Genomic DNA, 11261 nt, shown 5'->3' with positions numbered 1-11261 from the left:
TGCCCTTCAGACCCTCCTCCCTCAGGGAAGTGGCATCCTTTGCTCCCTGCCCTCTCTTCCTTGACTCGACACCCACTTCTCCTGGTTGGCTGGGACAATTTTGATGTCCGGTGCCCATTCTGAATACTAGTTAATAGCAACACAATTTCTCATAAGTGCGCCTTGTTTTGGACAATATATCCCATGGATATTCAAAACTGGACCACAGAGAAGACTGCCATGAGTCTGGTGACAAGGTTCAGCGATATGGCAGGTCATGGGTCACCTCTAACCTTGGAAACCTGCACCTCCTACTTTGGGCTCGGGTTGACGCTTTGGGGACTTACCTTTTTTGTTGCTCTCCGTTTCGGTGTTTTCTCATCAGTTTTGATTGTGCTTTCTGTAAATTTGACAGCAGTCTGAAATCAGAGTTAATGGAGGAGGGTTATATAGGCTGGTCTCGGTGCATCTCAGGACCAGTGTTTAATTCTTTGCTCACCTAGCACCCTGAGACATAGGCCCAATGCTCTGACTAACTGTGAAAAGCCACTTCCTCTGCCTGCAATTCTAGGGAACTTAATATTAAATACTTAACCCTAAGTGCCTGTGAGGGATGGACATTCAGATTCCTCCCGTCTTCACTGCAGACTGATCCTCAAATCCCCACAGGCCTGTGCTCTAAATTGCCATTGGTAAGGGTCTAAATGGTTGTATCATGCTCAGGTCTGTAATCCTCCAACTACAGCTGGCAGGCAGAGTGGAGGAGGGGAGAGAGCAATGGTGTCCTAAGCACCTGCTATGCTGGCGCCTAGCATGATGGATCCCAACAGTAGGACATTTGTTGGGCAAAGTGTTTCTCCTTTGCCGCAGATGTGCTCAATATGTGGTTGCAGCGGCAACACCCGAAAGATTCACTGGCGTAAAGGCAATAAAGTCAGTTGTTCCTGTCAGGGGAAATAACATATATTAAGAAAATTTAAATATGCATCAATAGAGAATTCAATACCTGGGTTCAGCTCAATCATGCAGTGGAACCAAATAATGATGAGAAAGAGCTTATGACAAAAGACTTAATGGGTGATTTCAGAATGGCCCAGAAACACAGGAAAACATGCCCAACATCATCAATCACGAAAAATGTAAAATCCTTAATATTAGTCTTTCATTAAATATCAGTAAAATGATTCAGGTGTATGCAGGAAGAACCACACATCATGGTCTAGCTGGGTCCCACCTAGTTCACTCTTTGAAAATCAGTTGATGTAATTGTCCATGTTTCCAGGCTGAAGCAGAAAAATAATACACCCATCTGAATTAATGTGGAAAAAGTATTTGATAGAGCTCACTCCTTCATGATAAAAAGAAAAACAACGTTCAGAAACAATAAGGTAGAGGGGAACTTTCTCAAGTAGAGAAAGGGTATCTACAAAAACTCCTACCACTAGCATTACACCTAGTAGTGAAGCACTGAATGGTTTTCATGAAACTGGAAACAAGGCAAGGGTGTCAGTGCTCCTTAACCCTATGTCACAGAGTGCTGGAAGTTAGAGCCAGGGCAATAAGGTGAGTAAAGGAAATAAAGGGCACACTGATCACAGGGTTAGAAAGAAAACTGTCTTTGCAGACAGTATGATTGTCTGAGGACAAAAATCCCTCCTAGAACTAATGAGTTGTTCATCAAGGTTGCAGGATGCAAACAAGAGTATTACATTTCTACCTACTAACAATGAACTCATAATCTCCAATGGAAAAATAAATTCCACTTACAATAACTGTAGTGTAGAATACGAAATTGTAAATCTAACAAAGCATGTATAGGATTTGTATGGTAGATATTACAAAACACTGATAAAAATCAGAGATACGTGAGTAAAGGGACATAGGAGTCATGCTCATAAGTTACAAGACTCAGTCCAGTAAACAAGTCAATTCTCCCACACTGTCAGCTTTCCACCCGCAGCTGTCTATGGAATCTTCTTTGAAACCATCCCGGCAGAGGAGTGTGGGATCACACTGCCATGTGGGAAGGGTGCACGACCACACTCCCACTCTGCTGTGGCTGGCATGGGTCAGGATGGGGCCACAGATTTTTCTGTAGTGTTTAGGTAGAGTATAGCAGTTATTTTGTGAATGTTTTATCTCAACAGTCCGCATCGTTTCTGGTGTTTTGGCTAGAGCATTTGTTTTGCTTTGCTGTTTGTTTTGGGTATGTGGGTTCTCTTTGCGGTATCCTGGTGATGGCTTCTTGAGCTCCACAGCACAGTGACTGAGAACAAGCCTATGGTACTTTTATAGTAAATCAAAATAGTAGCACTATGACGGTTCAGTCTTGTGATTAAAAATAAGTCTAATATTCTGTGTTTTTTTATATATTTCTAAAATTGATTTTATTGTTTTACAAGAGAACTGGTCTGTGATGGATCCAACTGTGTCCAATCTGTGGCTGGCCAGTTGTTTACCCTCTGTTTTTTTAAGTGAAAAGAAATTTGTCTTAGGCTACATGAAAATATATAATATAGTTAATAAATATGTGTATGACAAAAGTCTTGTTTTGAAAGTTTTCATTATAACTTTAAAAGAGACAAGGAGGAAAAAGGCAGGCCACAGGTAGAACGTGGCTGGCAGATGTCTTTAACACGTTTTTTCCCCGAGATACTCAGGAAGCAGTGCTGTGAGGTGTGAGTGCAAGGATGGTGACTGAAGGAGAATGGAATTCAAGGTCATTAGAGGTGGAAGACCAGTGTTTGGAAGTACTGTCCAGCCAATGGTCCAAATGCACCAGCGTGCCATGCAAGGTAGAAGACACAGTGCGTGTCCTACACAGGGTCAGCACCCTGGAGAAGCTGGTGCTGATGAGTGAAAATGGAAAAGGGCGTCTCTGATCCTTTACTCCAGCGTAGTGTTTCAAGAATCATCAAACCAGGTAACAAAAAGGACCCCCAGTGTGTCTGTCACCATCAGACACAGGCAGATGTCTACAGTTCATACTTTCCCAGTGCCTTGGAGGGTGCAGGAGCACTGGGTAGAGTTTTCCTATGCTTTTGTCCTCCCACTGTCTCCAGGCACTTGTGCTCACTGTCTGAGCTGCATTGTGCTCACTCATGAAGTGGGGAAGCCCTTGCTTTGTGGGCTCACAGGTTCATGGAACTGGGAGAAACACTTTCTGGTGGAAAAGACCCACTGTGTGTGTGAAAAGCCACAGGATCCCCACAAAGAGGAGCCTCTGCATCTGCGCTTGCACCTCACGCTTGAACCAGCCTAGCACGCTGAGGTCTCACATGGTTCCACAGGCCTCATGGGTCCAGCCTCTCTTTGCTTCCACTGACATCTGTGCCTACCTCTAGTCACTCCATTCCCCTGCAGACTCAGGCTAACCCTTAATTACCTTTCCACTTCCATGTGTGGATGAGGAGGGCACTTTGGGGAGAGCAACTCAGTAGGATCAGAGGTGGTTCCTTAACTTCTAGGGACCCTGAGGTCAGGGGTTAATAGTCCCATGTTCTCACACCTACATACCTTTTTTGCCTTTGCTTCTTCATCTTGGTTAGTCTTCTGCAATCAGAATGTAGTGGGAGAATGGATGAGGATCAGCCACTGTCCAAAGATTCCAAAGCCCTGCTCCTCACTCTGCCCATGTCCCACAGAGCCCTCTGGAACTTTCCATTGCTGGTACATCTCTCCAATCCCAGGGGAGTGAGTCTGACAAAAAAAATGCTCAAAAAATGGCTTAGGGGGGAACTTTCCCAAGTGGAAATAGAGCAGCCACAAAAACTACTGCAGCTAACATTACCCATAGTAGTGAAGCACTAAATGATTTTACATGGAACTGGAAACAAGGCAAGGGTGCCAGTGCTCCTTAACTGTATGTCACAGAGTGCTGGAAGTTAGAGCCAGGCTTAATCACAAAGGTGGTCCCTGAGGGAGAATGGAATTCTGATGAAGACCACTATGGAGCAGACCTGAGCAGGACTTAAGTTGATCAATTGGCTTTTCATGTTCACTTGTGAATCTGTCCAAGGTCTGGGCTCCTTGTCTGGAAATGGTGGACTCATAGTAAGTGAACCTCTGTGAGTCACTAATCTCTACTAGAACCTGTAGTTGTAGATTAAGCCGGAGAGCCTCAAAGGACAAGACAAGATCACAGCCAAGGACACCTGGATCAGATCTCATTAAATAAAGACTATATCCTCAAGCATCTCATTCTTGAATGGATTCAATTAATACCTTACTTTGACAAGTCCTGGAGTGATTCTGCCCTTCTTGAGTACTCCCCTCTCTTCTGATAACCAAATAAATATGGGTGACCCAGAGAAGGTCATGGTCTTACCCCTGAGAGAATCTTGAAATATGTGAGAGGGCTTTGATCCTCCTGGAGCCCTAAAATCATTTCATTTTCCTCTTTTTATTTAGCCTTTGCCTTACACTCATTCGGGAGATTGCAGACCCAATCAGCCCGCAATAGCTCAGGGATATTAATAACCCCATAAGTGGTGCCTGGGCAGAGACATATAGTTCTTGGACTGAAAAATTTTTTAGCCTGATTGAGTAAGTCTACCTAGAGTAGAAAAGTGTGGGAGATGGTGAAGGCCTTCACAGGATGAAAACTTCACCGGGCACGCCTGGAGAATGGAGGAAAGAGAAGCCTTCCTCAAGGAATAGGGGTGAGTCTTCCCACTGTGAAAAAGCTGCTTTTATCCAGGAGTAAAATGGGCCAAAAATGTTCAACCGAAGAACAAAGATACATAAAGCGGCTCCAAGGTTTGCTTAAATGCTCAGGGCCTTGTGTGCCAAAAAAAGACCTAATAGAAATGTTACAAGAGGTAATCAAATATAATTCATGGTTTCCTTGGACAGGAACTGTCGATATTGATGACTGGTAAAGAGTTGGAAAAAAATCTTAGAAAGGCACACAGTATGGGAAAGATCATTTCCCCGAGACATTCTCAGCTTGGAACCTAGTTTGTTCAGTTTGAAGTCTGTTGCAGACCTTAGAGTCAGTAGCCTCTGACTCAGATGCAGAGGAAACAAAAGAGCACCCAGTCGAGAAGCTTAGGCCGGAGCAGGAGCCTTTCAAAAGAGCAGAGAGAGCAGGCTTTATCTAGAAACTTACAGATTTTAAAGGAATAAGCAGTTGCAAAAGGAGAAATCATTGGCACCCCTGCTTGCTTCCCAGTTGGAACTCAGCAAAATGGTCATAATGAGGAGATTGTTTTTTATTTGCCTTTTGAAATCCAGATGCTAAAAAATCTCAAACTAAGTGTTGTCAATAATAAGGCAACCATGAGGGCTCAGGTTATGGCTGGTTTTAAGAATACAGGAGGGGGTAATCTAAAATGTTTTAACTGTGGAAAAATGGAACATATTAGAAAAAATTGTAGAGTTCTTGCTGGAGCTAATGGGACAGTCACTGTGACTGCAACAGGTCTAGGCAACAATGCCTCTGGCGTGGAGGGTTTGGGTCCCACGCCCGGACTCTGTCCGAGATGCCAAAAAGGGAGACGTTGGGCCAGACACTGTCATTCTGAAATCCATAAGGATGGTACACCCTTGCCAATAAAAGGAGATAAGGGCCTTCCCTCAGGCCAGCCAAACAATAGAAGAAATAGAACTTGTGAGTCAGAACATCGGTCAGCTTTATCCAGTGCAAAAACACAGCAGATTCTACAACATCCTCAAAGGTGGCTCCCCAGAGGGATATAAATTCCCTCACCAGGGCAACAACACAAAGTATAGGATTAGATCTTCCTGCAGCTAGCAGAGTCACTCCTATCAGGGGGTGACAAACCTAGCCTATTTGCCACAGGAGTTTGGGATCCACCACCTGAGGCAACAGTTGGTCTTGTACTGGGAAAGGCTGATCTAATTTAAAAGGAATAACTATTGTGCCTAGTTTGATTGCTGGTGATTGTCGACATGAAATACAAGTTTTGCATGTGCTACGGATCCCTGGGTGTTTGAACCGGCAGAAAATGGGGCACAACTGATTTTGTTACCTATAGATAAACCTTCCTTTGTTAAATATAGACAGTTCATGAGGGAACGAGACCCTCAGAGCAAGACTACAAAAAGAGAAATTTATTTTACACAGGAAATGACTAAAAACAGGCCAGTGTGTTTTATAAAGATCAATGGAAAATGCTTTGAAGGCCTAATAGACACTGGCGCAGATGTGTCTGTATTTGCTTTAGAACAATGGCCCACCACGTGGCCAACGCAAAGGGCCCTACCTCTTTAGTAGGACTGGGGTCACCTCAGCAGGTACTACAGAGCACCTCACCCCTGCCGTATGAGGGGCCAGACAAGCAAAAGGGCTTCTTTTCATCATATGTGGCACCTATTCCAGTCAGTTTGTGGGGAAGAGATTTGTTACAAAAGTGGAAATTAGTATTGACTAATGATTCTGATTATAACTGTAAACAAATTCTGATTCTGAAATTAAACAAGTAGATTCAAATCCTGAAATTAGTCGAATGATGATTATCATGAGGTATCAGAAGGACAGGGGGTTAGGAAAGAACTTACAGGGAATCAAAGAGCCTGTAAGTGTTACAACCAAGAATGACAGGCGTGGTATCCGATGTCAACAGATTTTTTTCCTTAACGAGGGCCACGGATGCTTCTCCCTCCAAAACAGCTCTGCCTTTGCAATGGAAAACGGAGGAGCCTGCTTGGGTAGATCAGTGGCCTTTTAGTAGGGAGAAACTCATCCAGCTACACAAATTACTTGAAGAACAATTCCAACTAGGACATTTAGAAAATCAGTTAGTCCTTGGAATACTCCTGTCCTTGTTATTCCAAAGGGATCAGGCAAATGGAGGTTATTGCAAGATTTAAGAGCTGTAAATGCTTGCTTACTTCCTATGGGGGCACTGCAGGCAGGACTGCCAAACCCAGCTGCAGTTCCCAGAGAGTGGCCCCTCATCATAATAGACTTAAAAGACTGCTTTTTAAATATCCCTCTTTTTCCCACAGGTAGGCCATATTTTTCCTTTTCTGTACTTAGTTTAAACTTTAAAGAGACAATGTAGTGATATCAATGGGCCACATTACCTCAAGGAATTCAAAATTGTCCAACTTTGTGCCCGCTCTTTGTACTGCAGGCCTTACAGAGAGTTAGACAAGCTCTATATTGGCAAGCAGCATTTGTGGATTTTATAGGACAAATTGATAATCATTTTCCCAGTGATCCTATCTTTCAATCTTTTATCAAGTGTTCATGTATTATTCCAAAAATTACTAAATTTGAACCAATTTGTGATACAGTAATCTATTTTACTGGTCATTCATCAAAGGGCAACTCTGCCATCTGAAGTAAGGATTATCAACAGGTAATAGAGATGCTAGCACTCTGCACAAAGGTCTGAAATTACTGCTATCTTGTTTGTCATGCAACAGTTTAATTCTAAACCTATTAACATAATTAGTGACTCAGCCCAGGCAGTCTCCCTTACTCAGAGACTTGAGAATGCCACCCTATGGTTGACTTTAGCTCTGCCTTTATTTAATTTATTTCTCAGGCTACAAAAAGCAATTTATAATCAAACAGCAGCCATTTATTATGGTAACATATGGTCTTATTCTAATTTACCTGAATTTTTAACCTGGGAATCAGCAGGCTGATTCATTAATTGCTTTTACTACTCCATTTGATGCAGCTAGTCAGTCTCATTCATATCACTGTCAAAATAGTTAACCAAAGAATTTCAATTATCCAGGTCTCAAGCAAGACAAATTGTTAAGTCCTGCCCTACTTGTCAAAAGGTTCCTGGGCCTGTGCCACAGGACAGCAGAAACCCCACAGGTTTAAAATGTAATGAGATTTGGCAGATGGATATTACACACCTTTCCTCTTTTGGCAAACTACAATATATTCTTGTATCTGTTGATATGTACTCTCTCATTTAATTTATGAAACTTGCCACACAGGAGAAAAAATTGGCCATGTTGAACAACATTGCTTGTCAACATTTGCTTCTATGGGTGTTCCACGCAGCATAAAGACTGACAATGGGCCTTCATATATGAGTAAACCATTACAGTCCTTTTTCAACTATGGCACATTAAACACATCACAGGAATCCCTTACAACCCTCAAGGACAAGTGATTGTAGAAAGAGCACACCTATCTCTTAAAACTCAATTACAAAAACAAAAAAGAAGGAATACAGACATCCCCACAAGCACAGTTAGATTTAGCCATTTTTACTCTAAACTTTCTAAATCCAGCTGCAGACAAGAAATTGACCCCGGCCGAACTTCATTGTCAACATCCTATGATGATTCCCCCCTAGGGCTCGAGGGCTTTGGAAGGACATTGGCACAGGTAAATGGGAAGGAGCAGTTCAGCTAATAACATGGGAAGAGGTTATGCTTCTGTCCTAACAGGTCCACAAGGTGGCTGCCATCCAGGAATGTATCATCTTGGCAAGAAATGTGACTGACCATGGAGACAGTTCCTTGTGATGGCTCCACTGATCCAAGTCCTCCAGAGGATGAGCCTGTCCCATGAGGCTTGCTCCCAGGGATTTGCCAATCAGATAGGCAATCTACCACCAACACCTGAAAATCCTTTGATTACCTTAATGGCTCCACTGACAATATCCTATGTATAACACCTGTTTTCAGAGCAGATTATTGGATTTATGCTCCTAATCCACCATTACTTGGGTAGACTCTCCACCTCAGATTTATCATGAACCAGACACTACTGGCCCTAAATCAGGTAAAAGGCTTTCATTTTTTTCAAATTCTTATATGAGATCTCTACTAATTGACATATAAAAAATTCTGATGAGTCTTTTTATAATTACAAACTTAAAAAATGATTACTATTGAGGGAGACCACTACTAACCAGACCTGAGCAGGACTTAATCAATTGGCTTTTCATGTTCACTTGTGAATCTGTCCCAGGCCTAGGCTCCTTATCTGGAAATGGTGGCCTCATACTAAGTGAACCTCTGTGAGTCACAAATCCCTACTAGAACCTGTAGTGGTGGATGAAGCCAGAAAGCCTCAAAGGATAAGACAAGATCACAACCAAGGACACCTGGGTCAGCTCTCAACCAGATAAAGACTATAGCCTCAGGCATCTCATTCTTGAGTGCATTAACTTAATACCTTACTTAGACAAGTCCTTGAGTGGCTCCACCCTTCCTGAGTACTCCCCTCCCTTCTTTTGATAACTATATAAACATGGGCCACCAAGAGGAGATTTTGGTCTTAGCCCTCGAGAGAATCTTGAATTCTGAGAGAGGGCTTTGATTCTCCTGGAGGCCTGAAATCATTCCGTTTGTCTCTTTTTATTTAGCTTTTGCCATACACTCATTCAGGAGATTGCAGACCCGATCAGCCTGCAATACTAAGGGATATTATTAACCCCATAACTATAATTTAACTTGGCAAAATATATTTGAGTGCACTCTAATTTTATAAACAAATTGTCTTTTGTGTGTGTCTGTGTTTGTCTCTCTGTCCAATCTGTTAACAGCTGTTGTGTTTGAGCTCAATTTTTCTTCCTTTTTTTGAAACATTTGTCTATAATTTGTTTTATAGATAAATGTAATCTAAAATTGAGGGTATGCTACCTCTAAGGTTATCAGCTGGTCAAAATGACATCAAAATTGGTTTTATAAAAGTTATAGGTATTGTTGTTTATGTATTAAGACTTGGGGGGGGTCCTTCATTGTTCAAAGTTAATACTGAGATTGCATTTTCATGGGCTATAAAAATTTATTACAATAATTACACAAAAATCCCATAGGGTGAGGAGAAACTGTTGGACAGGACTCCAACTGATGACTAAGGAAGCAGCTGCCTGGAAGCATTCTTCCAGTCCTTGCTGATTAATGGGAAGCCCCAATAATTTCCACAGCCTTAAGGGAGACACCCCAATAAATAATTGTTCAAAATATATTATGATATATTTATATTGGTCATCTTCAAAAGGTTAAGTTTTCAAAAACCAAGATAAGGTTTTCTGATTAAAAGATGTTCTTGGTACAAAACTAAATTGAGAAACAAAATATTGACCATTTGTTATTGCCAATCTCATGATGTATTAAATGTATTCATGCCTTTGAAATGTACGGTACTCTAAAATGTAAAACTGGGATTGTTACACTGATAGACATCTGCCTTTCTCTTGTGCCCCAGATATTTGTAATAAGAGGTTCATGTCAAGCCAACATAATGTCATCAGTCAAATGGTAATTTTTAGCAAAAACCTATGTGATATGTATGCTATATATGTGACTCTCCCTTTAGAGATGCCTAGATATTGAACAGCCCAGACAATGGTACAAACTTCTTCAATGACATCCTAGTAAAGGACAGCAAGTTAGGTAAAAGCTTCTTATCTATTAGGTAGAGATAATTGACTCAAAAGGTTACTGTACTCCAAGATGGAGATTTAAATGTATTTCAGAAGTGTCATCATGCCTGTTATGCTACACTACTATGTATGCCTTTGATTTCAAATTTTCTTTGTAAAGCTATGTAACTGTTGTCTGTTAACATTCTATAGGGATTCAACTACTAGAACATCCTTGGTTGGTAAAAATAACAATTCTCTGGCTGTACTTTATATTTCAAGGTGCTCCCCACTACAATATAATGTCATTAACCTTCTCTTCTGGATGTTCAAAAACTGAGATTTGGAGACCAAAAGTTAGAAAGAAAGATGGGATAAGTGGATAGCCAATACTTTGGCCCTAGCCCTCTGAGGTCAGTGAGAACCCAGGACATGAGAGAACCTTTGCTTCACCATTCTATAATTCAGCTGAGTCCCTGATATTCTGATCAAAGAGACTATGGGACCACAGAGGAAAGCAATTCTACAGTGTGTGGTGTGCCTCAGGAGAGTCACCAGGAGAGAAAATTATCCCAAGCTTTTAGAGAAAGCAACTTGGTCAAGCAATGGCTGTGACTCATCCAGAGGGCTGACACTCACAAAGGAACTGAGAGGCACTGCACATGCTTCCAAGGTAAATCCTGAGATTTAGCTGACCTTGATAGATAACAAGAAGTTAATTTTAATACAGGTCTCACCTTAACTTGGCCTTTGAGCAAACAGCAGCAGAAAAGTACAAGAATACTAGCCATGTTTCAATTGCTGCAATTACAAAAACAAAAAGAAGGAATTGCTGGAGACCACTGTGAAGCAGACCTGAGCAGGATTTAAATTAATCAATTGGCTTTTCTTTTTTTTTTTATTTTAAAGAATAAAAGAAGGATAACATAATAATAGGGGAGACTTAGCATATTACAGACAAAATGGTAGGAA

General features: G+C 41.6%; 1 protein-coding gene across 1 annotated transcript in view; it reads right to left on the bottom strand.

Annotated features, from left to right (window-relative positions):
• LOC102020048 (IQ domain-containing protein F5-like) overlaps window positions 1-11261 on the bottom strand; it is a gene marked incomplete at its 3' end in the record, with an annotated part of 29850 nt that overhangs the window by 14882 nt on the left and 3707 nt on the right. The window contains 3 exon segments of the mRNA XM_013507566.1: window positions 327-398; window positions 3496-3531; window positions 11027-11090. Of these exon segments, the coding sequence (XP_013363020.1) occupies window positions 327-398; window positions 3496-3531; window positions 11027-11080 (162 nt within the window).

This window comes from Chinchilla lanigera, unplaced genomic scaffold, assembly GCF_000276665.1.
Source record: "Chinchilla lanigera isolate Chin_1 unplaced genomic scaffold, ChiLan1.0 scaffold00131, whole genome shotgun sequence".
Taxonomy (NCBI): Eukaryota; Metazoa; Chordata; class Mammalia; order Rodentia; family Chinchillidae; genus Chinchilla; species Chinchilla lanigera.
The sequence above is the reverse complement of the archived record's forward strand: the minus strand, read 5'-3'. Positions and strand labels throughout refer to the sequence as shown.